Consider the following 15,644-nt stretch of genomic DNA (forward strand, 5'->3'; position numbering starts at 1 on the left):
ATTCCCATATCAGATTACTCAGTGTTCATTCTCAGCTTCCATAAATTGCAGGTGATGTGACTGCACATGTACACTTTCTTGTACTGTTTCCACTTTCATGTTTCTCAGCTCAGCCCCTCCAGTGGTGAGTTAAATCAGCATGAAGTAAACTCAGCTCAGCACATGCAATCTGGCTCACAGGTGTGAACTGTTTCTGCAGCAAAACGGATATCTCTCAAAGTTACTTGGTTTAAGTACTTAAAATTTCAAGCTGTGCCTCACTCATATTTTTTCTTTACTCTTTCCAACCCTGAACGTCCTCAACATGGAAGCAAGTTGTTCCTCATGCTTTTCCTAGATTTTCTCAGTCATCAGCTAACATAGCCAACATTTGTTTATTTTCATTTTTAAGCAATAATACTGCAACAGCTCTCCCACAACTAAAACATCACATACCCATTGCTCATCCTAAATGCAGGTATGTTCTGTATAGCCTAGCTGAAACTGTGTACCTTTCGAATGGACTGCCAGCACGCTTGTCCATGAGAATTACTGCTCAGATCCTCCATGCTAATAACTTCAAAGCTTAAAAGCAAGAAATGATGCCTTTGTCCTCATCCATCCCTCGCCTCCTTTATGTTTTTAATTTCCCCACCCTCCTCCTTTTTTTTTTCCTTTGCCCCAGTTGTTCTGCCAAGGAATCGTTTACAGCAGTTTGACACTTGAGTAATGAAAAAGGCACTGTAGTGAATCTTTCCACTGCAAAACATTACACCAGGGGGGAAAAAAAACCCCAAATATGTTTAATTATATTTTTAATGGCTTTTATTTATTTTTTAGTGTTTGGAAATTTAACAGATTATTTTTAGTGGTCATCTCTATGAGTGAACAACATACTCTGTCACGATTAATCCTGCAACTTGGCCTGTAAAGTAGAAATGTTTAGAATATTTTTGCAGAATTTAGAAAGTGGTTTGATTAGCTTGTGTCAATTATTTCCTAAAAACTTGGAATAGATGGGGAATTATAGAGTTCTTTAGTGTTTTGGTGATGTTCCAGAAAGCTGGATAATTTTGATTTTAAGAATAAATTACCTTTTTTTCTACAAAGCTAATTTATTAAGTAAAATAAATCCAAAAGCAAAACAACAAAGCCTTTATTTGTTGTTTCTGCATTTGAGAGCATATTTAATATACATTTGATATGTATGTCATCAGGGGGTTACATTTGGGAATCTTTCTTTAACTGTGCAATCTCAAATATCATAGAAGTAAACCCTATTAGTGAAGACTGCTCTGAATTTAGAATTTTCAAAGTATGTACAGATGCTGTAACATATTGCTCAGCACTAAAGATGTGCACTAATTATATTTTCTATTAAAACACTGTTTTATTGTGTCTGCCTGTATGTTTACAGTAACTTTTTGAGAGAGTGCTTGTGTATATAATATATAGAGATGCTTTCTATATATTACATAACACATCTTTGTCTGTGTGTGTTTGTATAAATATGTTAATATGTGGATATATTTATATAGTTACTTAATATTATAAAAGATAAATATTAGTATTATTTTTGAGTTTTATAACTCTGTTTATGCATAGAGATAGCTATTCTGTGGTATTGAGTTCTTAATTCATCCTCACGCTGGTATGATATTATATGCCTGTTTTCTTCAGTGGAAACACCTCAAAGATCTCAAGCAGTATTTATTATATGCACCAATTAAAACTACAGTATGAGAACTAGGTTTTTAAAGATGTGTTTGTGATCAGTTTGACCAGCAGAAAGTTTGAAGCCACGTTTATTTTACATACATCTACTGTGGCTACTGCTTCCTTCAGCAATGCCCAAAAACATTGCATTGACTCCTTCAGTGCAGACGTACGTCTGATTTGTTGATGTGGCAATCTTCAGTAAAAGTTTTCTCTGACCATTCAGGGCAGAGACATCCTAGAAATTCTTGTGCACATGTCCAGACTTCACATTGTCCGGATTTGAAAGGATTTGCCAGTTTGGACAAGCTACCATAATTAACATGTGCATGCCTAGCAAAGTAGTTCCTTTGCTGATGTTGCAGAAGATGAATCCTTAAACAAAATTAACTGTACAGGCAAACAGACTTTTCTGTTGATACATTAATACATTATTAAAAGTTCTGCCAGCATAACTATGTCAGTTGGGAAAAAAAATCCCTTAAACCAGCATAGCTTCACCAGCAAAATTTTGATTGGAGAGCTAGCTTTTAAAATAGCAAGAGAATTAACAAGTCCCTAAAAAGCACTGCTTGCTGATGGGAGAGTATGTAGGAGAAAGATCACTTAATTTGCCTTGTTCCTAAACTCTCATCATAATCGCTGACTGCTGGTCTCTGTAGGAGACAGGGGCTGGGTAATGCCCCTCCAGTCTGTGTCAGAATGGCCACATATTTGCAGGATCAGGTTTCTCATACAGCTTTCCAATAGGAACAATATCTTGTAGTTCTGTGATGTTGTTTATAAAAAGATACAGCAGAGAAAACATAAAACCAGACTTTTATTAAACAGTCTTTTCTAAATTTGGGGATAGATTTTTTTCCTTCAATTGTCCAAGACGTCATTACATTTATTTTTTTTTTATCCTTTGGACAAAAACCAATATCCTGCAGTTGTACCCTCTTGGGCATTAGTGACAGTGGCTAAAGCGACCGAGAGCCAAAGTCACTTTTTAAGAATGCTTCTGTGATCCAGAGGTGTGCTGTAATTCCTTGTATGAACCAAGCATCATTTAATTTGTGTCCTTGTCTGAAGTGTTAAAGCTTTGTCTGTATGTTGTCACTTCTGTGCTTGTATTTTTGCCATTGTTAAGACAGAGGAAAGACTAATGATAATCTTCTGTCAAAGTTATATGAGGTCCCTGTCTTGGCAATGGGAGTAAACTCCAGCTGGAGAACCAGAGGAATTGAGTAGGCCAGAGAGAAAAGCTGCTCAGAAAGTTGGTGTAGCTTTGCAGATTCCTCTCCGGGCTGGGGACACCGGCGTGGGGCTGCTGCCTGCAGTCCAGCAAGGGGAAGGCAGTGGTTGGATCACTGCCCTGTGTTCTGCTGATTTTAAAATAAAATTGCAAATTACAAATGGCATTTTTAGCGGTGGGATTTCTTGGAAGAGGAGCCAAGCTTAGTCTGTGAGTTTTGCTTGGCTTAAAGATGAACACGTAACTAGCCTTTCACTTCCCACCTATTGTCCATGTTGTCGTGGTATCGTTGTCCACAGTCGGTTTTCTCATGGCAAGATTTCCACACCAACTTAATTGTTTCAATTCGCGTTAGAAAGCAATTCTCCCTATTTTCTCTATATTACTTTTTAGCTATTCGATTTTAGGGCAGTATTTTTGATCTGCTTTTCAAGAAAACATCCGTCTTGTGTGTTTTATGTGCAGCATACAAGGAAGCCAGTAGATGGCAATAGTAGACCAGTGTACTTAAGCCAATAGACAATTAACTAGGTACAAGGTTCTCATGGTTTTAAACAGGAAACGTCCTTTAAATAATTCTAAATAAGATGAAAGAGTCATTGTTTTAACAAAATGGAATAAATTATTAAAATCTACACTTGCAGGGGAGTCATCAAGAAAAATTTAAATTTGGAGTTAGCTCCTAGCTACCCTTGAAGTGTTTGGTAGCTGGAAATGTGTTGAACTGCTTTTCTGAATTTAGAATTAGAAACTGTCATCCGTATTGGAAATATGTGCCATGCTCTTATTGAAGCAAAAAATGGCCTTTTCTCTTCATAGGACAAAATATAAAAATCATCGCAACTAACAATTCTAAAGCAGGCAGAGTATCTCCTTCAATATATTTTCTCCTAAAATTTCCTTTAACTTGGTTAAATGATGTCTCCACCGCCTGTTAGTGCAGCAGGAAGGGTTGGAGAAGACAGCATATTTTCTTTGTTTCTATGCACATGATTCTGCTAACGATGAATTAAACTTAAAAGGTCTGTATTCTTTAAGGGATAGCACGAGCACACTTTCTTGGACACAATGTTAAGTTCATTTTCATTTTGACTTTAATTGGTGCAATTTTAAACCAAATAGTTATGTACTGTTATATTTTTGAGCATGAGGTGTAAGCTGAAATGATAAACAATGTTATTCATGGCTCTGAGTAGTTCTACTCTCCAAGGTTAACACATTTTTAGAAATGAATTACCATGATTGATGGGGTATCAAAACCTGATTCTTTTCATCTTTACACATTCCATGATTATGAAGCAGTCTAATTTAAGCCTTGTGTAGTCTGTCTTGCCTGCTCTTTGTGATGGTTGCACTGCATTAAAAAAAAATAAATTATTAAACCTCTCAGTTTAATTGCAAAAGATAATTTTCCATTACTGGTATGTGCAACTTATAAGGGCACTTCTGTCTTTGCAGGTAACAAGAAATTTTGTCAGACTTTTAAATGAATCCATTATGCATTAAGTAACCTATTTCACAAACTCCATTTTAGCTTGAATAAATTGGCTTCTGATTTAGCAAAACCGAATCTAGAGTTAGCATCTTTTTCTTTTATTTCTTTACTTTCTTTTTCGTCTCCAGTACGTAGCTTTAGGATGTTAGATAAGTGCCTTCTGAAAGTGAAAACAGTAAATATGCACTAAATAAGGAACAGCTTGCTCTGGAGTCTGAATTCTTTAGCCTAACGTCGATCCACTGAGTTGCCCCATTTCTCTCTGCTCAGCTGGACCACGGGTTTACCATCAAGAGATCAGGGTCTTTGGACTACTACCAACAACCAGGAATGTATTGGATAAGGTATGAGATGGTGCAGCGCCAACAGTCAGTGTTTCCATGGCAACGTGCTGGCAGTCTCCATTAACCAGTTCCTTCAGTGGATAAACATGCTTTTTGATTTGTTATCCGGTCCATATGCTGCTTTATCAGTTTCGTTTTAATCTTGATTGAGATGCCACACCCCCTCATTCCCTTTCTTCACCCATCCCTCACACCCACATTGCCAGCTTTCTCCTCATTGCACATGCTCAGTATCGATCTCCTCTATAGTTAAAAGGACAGTGTATATAGAAAATGTACTAGATATGCTGAAGTATGCACCCTCCCCCTCCCTATTGCTTGTTAAGACATCTGCTTCCCCTACGCTCCTGTTTTGAAGCACATGGAGCAGCAACAGGCTCTCAGCATATATTTTCCTCTTTTTCCATGCAAGTGGAGCTATATACTGTCATTTTAAACCCACAAACACAATCCTTACCTTAGATCGAACAATGCATTTACATAACATGGGCCGTAGAAACTCTCCCAAGTTCAATGAAATACAATGCATTGTATGTGCTGGTAAGCTTGTGTTTCTAACAATGCATTCTTTCTCTTTTCTTTTTAAACCCCTTCTGAAACCTATTTATTTTGATTTTTTTTTTTTAAATATTGCATGAGTCTTTTGAATATATTTTTCTTCATTGTGTAACTGTGCCAGGGTTGTTGTTAGCTGGCTTAACCTGTATGACCAAATGGGACTCTGGGTGGGAGAGGGTTATTCTAGTGTGGGGGCAAGGAGGGATCCAGGTCTGATGGCCCACACAAAGCCCACATATCCCAATGAATCCGGAGCCCTGGAATTTCCATCAAGTAGTTATTTGCTGGCTTTTTTCCTTCTTGTTACTCACAAGACCCATGTTTTGATAGCTGGAGAAATTTTTACAAGTTTCTTGCAAAATCTGCATTTTCTAACACTGCAGTGATTGGAGCCTTTAAAAACTCATCTGTGAGATGTTGGAAAAACTCAGCAAATTAAGCACGTTAGCGAAACAGCAGAGATGATAGCTGCAAGTATATTCAGTAAAGTAAAACTCCCACCCTGGATCACTTCACCGAGTGCATGGATCGGGCTACAGCATGGTTTCCATAAAACCTAGCAGTTCCCTGGCACACACTGAGAGTTAAGTAGATTCTGATATGGATGTTCTGGGGAAATTAAAAATAAATAAATAAATTTTAAAAAAATCCTATTTTTCAAGCAAAAAGTGGAAAAGTGGTTCCCATCCACCAGCTGAATGCTAGCTAGCAAGAGTTGAGAAACACTTTCACTCCACGTGTTCAAGTGTGTAGCAGTATCTGTAATTCCAGCCTATCACACTTGCATTGGTGGCTATAAACCTAACATGGCATGCAAGATAATAGCAAAACCTGCTTGGTCTAACTTGTCAGTTGACATCATGCTTCCCAGGTTCCATCTCTGTAATAGAGCTAAGACAGCAGCACAACGTAAGTGCTTTTCTAGTCTGGAGAAGTGGGGAATGGGCTCTGAGTGCCCAACTTTAGTTGAGAATGGATTTGATAGTGTTAGAGCAATTTTTCCTTTCTGCTTATAATGATGACATTTTGTGTCAAGCAGGGCTTTGTCAAATAGTTGCAAATTTAATGCTTCCTCTGTAAAATGGGGAAAGCTCACATGAGCTCTATTTATCTTTCTGGGGTTGTATTACTCTCCATGAGCAGCATACACTCCTTCTCTGCTTTATTGTTTTTATTTTACACACAAAAAAAAATAAAAAAGAAAGAAAGAAAAGAAAAACGAAAAAAAAAAAAAGGAAGAAATCTGTCTTTCCATTTGTTATAAAATAGTGTTGGGATCTTTTAAACCCCAGCTTCAGGGGAGCAGACCACCAGAAACAGGAGCCTGTGATAAAAGTGAGGATCTCCCCTCAGATTGGCCTTGACTCAGTTTAACTGCATAGCCCAAATTTTGAAACAAATCATATCCATTTTGAGAAGGTGGGGGGGAGACTCTAATTCTGAGATTTGGTAAATAAATAAACACTATATAAAAACAAACAAACAAACAACCACACAAAAACAAAAACCAAAATAGGCCATTTGACTAAAGCACTAGTAATGGCTGCCATCAGCATGCAAAATGACACATCCCTGAATAATGGGCTGGAGCAGATGGGCGATAATCTCTTTTATTCATACGTAAACTGCTCTGTTTTCCAGCTGGGGGCAGTAACAACAATGTTTATAATTAGTGCTTTCTAAACAAGGCACCTAGTGTGGAAAGGCAAATTGGGAGAGCAGGGCTCCTAGGTGTAGGTGCTTTATTAGGAATTACTGTAACAGGGGATACCTCTGAACAAGCACTGCCCTGTGTTCTATCCTTATTTATCTCCAAGGAACAAGCAACTACTGTAGTGACCACCATTTTAGTCTAAATAAAAACATTTTGATGTAGCGTTTACTTTTTAGTAGCGCAAATGCAAAGCGTATGAAAAGGTTCATCAATTCCCATCTATAAAACAGCTGATTTATCACAGGCACGTGAAAATTAACCTGAATTCACAAGTACAGCAAGGTCCCACGGAAAATTTAACGCTACCTTTGTTAAACTGTTCGTTTCTTCTCCACTCCTTTGATCGTTTTCATCCCTAGCAGTCTTCTAAAATATCTTTTTTAATGGCACTAGGAAGGAAGGAAATATCCTTCAATCAACCTGAAAAACTTTCTCTTTCTCTGCCTAAAAGATTTTCCTATTCAAAGGGCCTCAAAGTCCTGATTTTCTATGCACCTATTCTGCTTCTTGTTTTGTTGCCTTTCAGTAGGATAATATGTACAAAAGTGAATTTTTTGAGATACTAATATACGACAAGCATTATGTACAGTGACAATTGTTGTAGCAGGTGTGAGATATAATGTCTGGAAAACCTAACGTTGTTCCTTGAATATGAGGAACAGAAAAAACACAGGGGTCAAATCAGTAAAATCATTTGGACCCCAGACTGATACATGTTTTATAATTAGCCCAGCTGATGCTGTTGGGATGTCAGCCCTGCAATCAGAAGTGCAGGAAAGGCCACGTCAGTGTCAGTAGGGATGAGACCTGAAGGTCCCAGTTAAACCCCCGCAGTATGAACTGCCCCAGCGTTGGTGAAAGGTTGTTGTTAATAGCCAGGAAAGCCAGCCTTGGTGCAGGTAGGTAATGCCCGTGGTGCAATCACATCTTCATTCACCCCAAATTACTAACATCAACTCAAGCCAAAGACAGCAGAGATGGCCCATTTCTGAGCAGAGATACTATGTTTTTTTTCTCCAAAGTCATCCCATTTCTCTGCTAGATCTCTTTGTAAAAGGGTTAAAGCAAATGCATTCATCTTTTATAATTTCTCTCTCCTGGAATTTGGAATTTAGCAACAGTGACCACAGACAGTCAAAATGGCACCTGTATTGTCCTTCAGAAATATCATAACTGATAGATTTACTGTCTTATAAGAAACTTTTCTTTTAAGATGTACTTAACTGAGGCTTTTAAGAGGTTTTTTTGGCTTTCTTGTAACTAAGCCAGAATATTAAAAGTATTTCAAGCTTTCCCTTTAGCCCTGAGTGTTTCAGTGTCCAGTCCATAGCCTTCTTTAGCTGCTTTATCTGTACCTCCTAATGGCAGCACATTTTGAAGGCAAAACTTTGTGTAACTTCCCAATGTTTGATTTGAACCCCGAACTTCCTTACTGCTTCTGGTTTATGTCTGAATCTTAACACTATTTTAATCTGCTACTGACAGAACGGCCTGAATTTTCTGCCTTTTCTGGGCTGATTCTGAACATCAAGGGAGCATCAGAGTGGTTGTATCTAACATAGCAGAAAATATTAGTATATGTAATATTATATATAAGCATACAATGTTAGCATATGTTATTTTCTATATATCCACAGATACTATAGAAAAGGTGAAGTTGCAAAATAAAACCCAGGAAATATATGGGAAAATCATTAATGATATTATCCATGTAATGACAATAGAAAGGAGATGAGTTACGTTGGATGCTTAACATAATCCTCAATCCAGTAATACTGAAGTAATAAAATACTGGATTTTTAAAATACAGTTCTCACTATCACAGTTTTATATGTATCTGAATAGCTCATTAAAAAAACTATAGTTTCATCCTCTGTGTTTGGTTCCTAATTCCCACTACTTTGCATCTGTTGAGTTACTTACACCTGTCCCAAGTTAATACAACACGTTTTCAAGTCAAAAGTTACCACCAGATGTCTTGACATGGGACAAGGAAGTTGGGAATCAGGCTTGTTATCTGTAAAGTGCCATTTTTGATACCTTAAAACCCTCTGTAAACTGAGTATTGGTAAAAACAGGCAAACATCTAAACTCATTTAAAAATCTCTTCTCCTGCTCTTTGACGAAGAAAACCACAACTGATTTACAAACTATAAATAAAATTCACCCATGCAAATAACTTGGCACTAAGTCTCTTCCACGTGTAATTGAAACCAGCTGAGGAATTGTGTCTCAAAAAAGGGGGGGATGTCAAAGAGTAAACACAAACTTGAATATAGCAATAGGAATTCAGCAGTCATATGTGTAGAATACTTGTCTTTGTACTCACCAGCACAGTACAAAACATACATCAAATTGATTTGATTTTCTTTCTTTTTTACTTTAATTTTAGCTAAGTTTCATGCCAGAAGTTACATGGTGTGCTAAAGCACTGGCCTTTTGTATTTGGAGGTCTAGTTTCAAATCCACTCGATTAATTTGTCTCCTCGATGTGGTCATTTGCACGTCTCCAAATCACCGTGTAACTTGACTTAGTTATAGCTTGTGCCTGAGGGGCTAAAACTAACCTGTGTCTTTCACTCCTGGACTGAGGTGCATTGCTAAGTTTGAAATACTACCCAAAAAGTGTCTTGAATCATGAAGCAATCACATATACATATATATAGATAAATATATACATATATATGTATATAAAACTTGAGAAACCCATGGAAAAAAATTAAAAAGAACAGACTGAAAGGCTGCCTGGCTCATGCCACAAGCATTGTTTAATGGTCATTTTTACAGTAGGAAACCTGCTAATGCATATCTCATGGTATTGAGGTCAGTAGCCAGAAGCTTAAGGAAGTAAGATAAAATTATCTAGGCATGAACATTTAAATATGTGCGTGCACATACATGTATATAAAAGAATGCACTGAAAGAAAATACCCGTTTCAGTACATATGTTTATGTAATTCCACACACTAAACAAAGCAGCACAAAAATTGCATACAAATTGCAAATATACTGCTGCAGAATGAAAGTGAGTGAAGGGAAGGTTTTCTCAGATTAATATGTGAACAGCTGCATCCCCAGTTCAGTCTCCTGGCTGGTATGAATAATGGATGGGCTAAGAGGCAAAATGCACAATAATGTTCTTTTATTAATGAAATGAATATATATCTATATTTGGCAGAGAGCAGTAAATTAAGACAAGTGAAAAGTAAAACAGTCACTTCTCACATTCATAAAGTGCAGTTACTTCAATCCAATCATTACTGACCTGACAGAAAATATCACCCCACAGCTAGAATGAGGTGCTTCCCACTGCAAATCCAACTCATATATCAAAGCAGCTGTAGTTTTTGGATGTCTGTTCATAAACACAGAGTTCAACGTTTTCCAAGGTAAAAAACTAATTTGCATGGCCCAGGAGTCCTGCAACATCAAGAGGTAGGAATCAGAGTGAAGACACCTCCTATGGCAAAATCCTGGGAAAATGCTAACTAGATCTTAGTACAAGGGTGATAGAAACAAAGATTTTAAAATAATGCTACATTACTTCAAATTAAATGCATTTCCAAAAATGGCTTGTTAACCATTTGGTACTGGGTGTTAGGATTACTAAATGTTGATGCAAAATACATTAGTGCTTAATGAAGTGCTTCAGACCCATCAGCACCAAACTATTAAAGGCAATCCACTTATCTGCTGCTGGATAAGAAGCTCTACATTTCCTCATACAGATGGTAGGAGGACAGCTGTGTATCTTAAATAAGAATGCTATCCTTACATTTTAGTTGCCATTACATTTAGTTGCCACTATCATACAGTGCTTGAAGTTCTCACTCTTTCACCTTGAGACAGGGGAAAAAAATGTCGAAATACGATAATGAAAATCTGGGTTTGCAGCCTTGTGAAGCATAAGTGCACTTCAGATCCTTTTATTATTTATTAAAAGAGTAGCTTCAAATAGAAGTGCCATAGAAATCCATAATGGACTGATTCATGCGCCGGTGAACCAGCCAGCTGAATAGTAGATGAAATAATACGTCTCTTAAACCAAGGCAATGTGTATAAGAGGCCTGTGCTACAAAAGCAGTAATAATAAGGAAAAAGCTGATTTTTGGAACATACCCGTGTGCACAAGAGGGTACAGCAGGTGAAAATTGCTGGTACAAAACACACACGGTCAATACTCAAATGTATCTTACCATGTCCTCTGAATTCCAAACCATTAATCTATTGTATTTTTAAATTCTTTAGAGGTAAAAAGTAACCATGACCTTACTAAATGAAAAATAGTATTTGTGCAGAATGTAGAATGGCAATACCACCTGGCAGTGTATTAGACACTGGAAGTTCAAAACATCATCGATTGGGTAGAGTAAGCCAGATCTTGCAAGTTCAGTAGTGCTTGTAAGTGCTCTATCTGTGGCTAGAGGTGACCTGTTTTGTGGTTCTGACATGTTAAATACTAAAGGCTAGAATACCACCTGTGTATTTTTGCTTTCTCAAGATAAATTCTTCCTTCTTTGGCTCTCCATAACTTTATACATTTTTATTCTAAAAGTTTTTTCGGTGAGAAAGACTATGAATGTCTCAGCCCAGGAGAGTAACCACAGTAATGCCCCTGAGTCTACGAGCATGACTTTGCAAATACCAACTAGACTAAATGTGGTGGAGACTTTGGATAAAAATAAACCAAAACCCATAGTCTCTAAATATCTCAGGAAGTTTCTGAAGTGTTAGGAATAGCCAGAAATAAGGTGCTGGATCAGGTAAGATCATCAGGATTTTTTTCGCTTAATATTTTTCATTATTGAGTCAGGAAGTGCCTTTATATTTATTTAAACAAATGCATTCAAACAAAAGCCCCCAAAGCTTCCCCAATAATATTAGCAAACTAGTATCTTGGGGTTTATTTTTTAAAGACACCATTAAAAATGTGTCCTTATATCTAATTATCTAAGTACTTCTGCAATTTTAGAGTTTTGTCCTTTAAAAAAAAGCAATGTCCCAGGCGAAATTTCAAAATGAATCTCTTATTCAAAATATTCTCTTCTGTGTAATTTATCTAATTTTAAATACCTTCAGGTTTTACATACACATTTACCATTCTCATGTAGCAGGTTTTAAAAATAAATTTTTAATTTAATACAAGTATTTTTATTTATTCAACCAGAAATGTTTAACTTTCTCAAAGGAGAGTATCTATTACCACAGGATGATGTGATGTGGTTTCAACTTCAAATAAATGCTTATTTCCTGTAAGCATAAAAAATCTTTTAAATGGAAATCTGTATTTTATAGAGTGGTAATATATTGCATTCTTTTCAATTTTCACACAGAATTACAAACTGTGTGCTGTATATTCACTGTGTGTAAAAGATTTAGGTATTCTTCTGTTTCACATTAAAAATAATCAAAAACTGAATTGGTTCAAGACTAAGAAACATAGAAGGCATTGAAAATACAAATTAGAGCTCTTAACCAAAAGATGAGCAGTAAACAAAGAAATTCTCAGCAGATGAAAAGTGTTGCATTTTGTAGCAATTATTATTTAAAATATGGGGATGAACTTATCAAAGCTAATTATTTTACTCCTTTAAAGTAGTGCTATGTAGGTTCTAGACACAAAAATAATAGTTCAGCCATTTAGCCTAACTAAATCCATTTTCTATAGTAGCTCTGTATTCTTGTCCATCTTTCCATCTCTGTTACATCATTATTGAATGCTGATTGCATTATTTTAGAGCGTGAACTGCTATAATGCTATTCTGCACCAGTATGATGGATTTAGTTTTCATTCTGTTCTCAAAAATATGTTGGCTATAAATACATCTCTGCTCTCCTATGAGGCTCACACTATAACTGGTAAATTTTCTAGAGAAATCAGTCATGTATGTCTCAAGAGAACACAATAAATCCTTTGAAGCAGAATAACCTTTTGGCTGCATTCTTTTAAAAGGAGATTTTCATACTAGGGATAAATTTTACAAGCCTTACCAGTCAAACTTATTCAGTTCTCAGAGTTATATTTGCCTCCAGTAGCATGATCAGATAATTGTTTACATTTTGTATGTCATCTTAGTAGCCTCTTTCTGTTTTGCTTTTTCCAAATCAATCAGGAGCCACGTTTTAAAAAGGCAGCCCTGCTCCAGAAGACAGTTAACTATGTGTCAAAGTGCTCTTGCTGAATCAAGGCCATCCTGCTGAACCTGTAATTTTACGGTGATTTTAGAGACTGCAGTCCATACTCAACAAAACCAGTCCCATGATTGAAATCATTAGTCAGGCTTGGGTTGCCCTTATATTGGTTGCAGTTTCACCATGTAAATGTTCCAGAAAAGCAGAGGAAGGGATGTGGCTAGAAGTTACAACCATCTTATCGAGACTTCCATTCTCGATAGTTGCAGAATGAGCAAAAAATAAAGCCCGTGAAGAAAACATCCTTCTTTCCCATTCCTAGATACTCTAGATAGACCTAGATAAAATTAGTGGAGTATTTCATTTGATAGACCTTGATTAACAGGAGGAGACAGGTGGTCATGATAAATGGGTCTTTCCATCAGAATTAAGCATTCTCCCTAAGAACATCCATAGAGCAGCATGAGAAAGTGTCAGAGAGCTGGGCTAGCTCCCTTCAGTGTTTGTTTTTCTCTGTTGTCTGACAACTTCATCACAATTCATCTTTCTTAGCTGATTGCACTGACTTGAACATGGGTGAGCGTGGATCAGCCTTCATTAGGTCAAACCAAAGACAAGCATATATCTCTGCCTTACCTGTAGAAACAGATACATATTTTGAGAAGGGTGGGGGGAAGGTCAGTTGGTATTTGGCTTGAAATTTGAATCTATTAAAGGATGAAATTAATAGCATCCAGAAGTAGAACATATGGCATGCATATATATGGTACTGTATCTGCTTGATGATGTCACACTACCTCTTAAGGTTTGGGTAATGCACCTTCTAAAGCATGTAGCTATATTGTGGGCTCAACCTTTCAGACCTGAATGAGACAGAACAGGTTTAATTTGGTCTGAACATTTATTATCCGTGGTATTTGCAGGCCACATGAACTCATGGTTTTCATTAGCTTTGCATTTCACACACAGCCTAATTTCATTTATTCTTATTTTATGCCCCTGCCAGACCACCGCTCTTGATAAGGAGAGGCAGGTTTTCCGACGAAGACGCAACCAGGATGTGAGGGGACGTTATAAGGAACAGCAAGCTCCACCTGAACTCAACTCCGAATCGGAAGACTATTCACCAAGTTCATCCGAGACTGTTCGCTCACCTAACTCACCCTTTTAATAAAACACTTTTACTCAAAAGTCTTGGCTTTAACCCTTTGAGACCCTGAAAATCCTTCGGACTTGTATGAAGTGATTACAACTTATCTATCCAGCAGTAAATGCTGGGATGGTGGAACACAAAAGGGTGCTCACAGAATCTTTGTAAGAATAATTTCCTAATTGATTGAAATACTTGTTCTCTGTTTAGATTGCAACTTGCTGCTAATATGATCCTCAAAGGGTTAAGGCTATTTTGCTTTTTTATTTAAAGATAGAAGCAGTGAATGTTTTCATCAGTGAAGCTAGGAACTGCAGTATGTAATTTTAGCACATGTTAACCCTCTGAGTAAACGATCAACTTAAATCTTGACAACCCGCATTAGGGCTTTATTTTGGCTTTTTTGCTTTTATACGCACATATCTTTTATAGTACCCTAAAGTTCCTTGCCTGTTTCTGGCCAAACCAAACGCACTATTGCTTAGGGGTTACAAATGTAGGCTTTAAAAATGAAAATAAAATTAACAAACAGTATATTCTATAGCAGCTCTTTCTAAACCCGCATCATACTTCCACAGGTAGTGACTGTTGTTGGAGGATATTATGCAGGCTAAATGGAAAATTCAGTTTAGGGCAGACTCATAGTTTTCAGAAGATGACATGATGATGGCCACGAAAGATTGCTTCCGTATCGTTTGCTGCTAATGACAATGCAGAGTCTTGGGAAATGGCTTGAGGACACATTCTGTCATGTAATGGTATGCAATGATCTAGCTGAGAAGTTCCTGGTTCCTTTGCCTCACATTCAAAAATGTACAGGCATCCTCTCAACATGACCTGGTTATCCTGGGAGAGTAATTTTTAAAGATTAACATTGAGAAGAATAACACTTAAAATAGCTAAAGTACTTCTAAACTGGGGAAAATACAAGTAATTTCATATATATGTAAAACCTAAACTGAATTAGTGGAAGTTCTGTCTTAGAATGAACAAACTAAAAATGATTCACCAGTTCTATTTGTAATATTTAATAAAATGGGTGTTTACACACAGTATACACATTTCTGGTTTGTTAAAACCTCAACACAGCATTATAGCATTTTATTTAACCATTATCCTAAAGTTGGCTTTCACAGAAATATTACACATTGTAGATTTTTGCTTCAAATGTGATAATTTAAAAGAAAAGAAAATATAAAATCACTCAGAATATCACTTGAATGAAAAAGGCAACTTCCAAACTCCTGTTCTAAAATAAAAAACATTGTGAAATTTATACTTGCTTTTATTACTCATATAAAATGGAAGTTTTCTTCTCT

At 36.7% G+C, this 15,644-nt stretch overlaps 1 protein-coding gene across 1 annotated transcript in view; it reads left to right on the top strand.

Moving 5' to 3' along the window:
• The window catches only part of LOC104403684 (serine/threonine-protein kinase DCLK1-like), a gene marked incomplete at its 5' end in the record, with an annotated part of 45,316 nt that extends 30,462 nt beyond the window's left edge, over window positions 1–14,854 (top strand). Inside the window, 2 exons of the mRNA XM_010011917.1 lie at window positions 4,698–4,771; window positions 14,182–14,854. Of these exons, the coding sequence (XP_010010219.1) occupies window positions 4,698–4,771; window positions 14,182–14,239 (132 nt within the window). The remainder of the gene's footprint in view (window positions 1–4,697; window positions 4,772–14,181) is intronic.
• Between the last annotated feature and the right edge of the window lie 790 nt (window positions 14,855–15,644).

Source organism: Nestor notabilis, unplaced genomic scaffold, assembly GCF_000696875.1.
Source record: "Nestor notabilis isolate BGI_N333 unplaced genomic scaffold, ASM69687v1 scaffold793, whole genome shotgun sequence".
Classification (NCBI taxonomy): Eukaryota; Metazoa; Chordata; class Aves; order Psittaciformes; family Psittacidae; genus Nestor; species Nestor notabilis.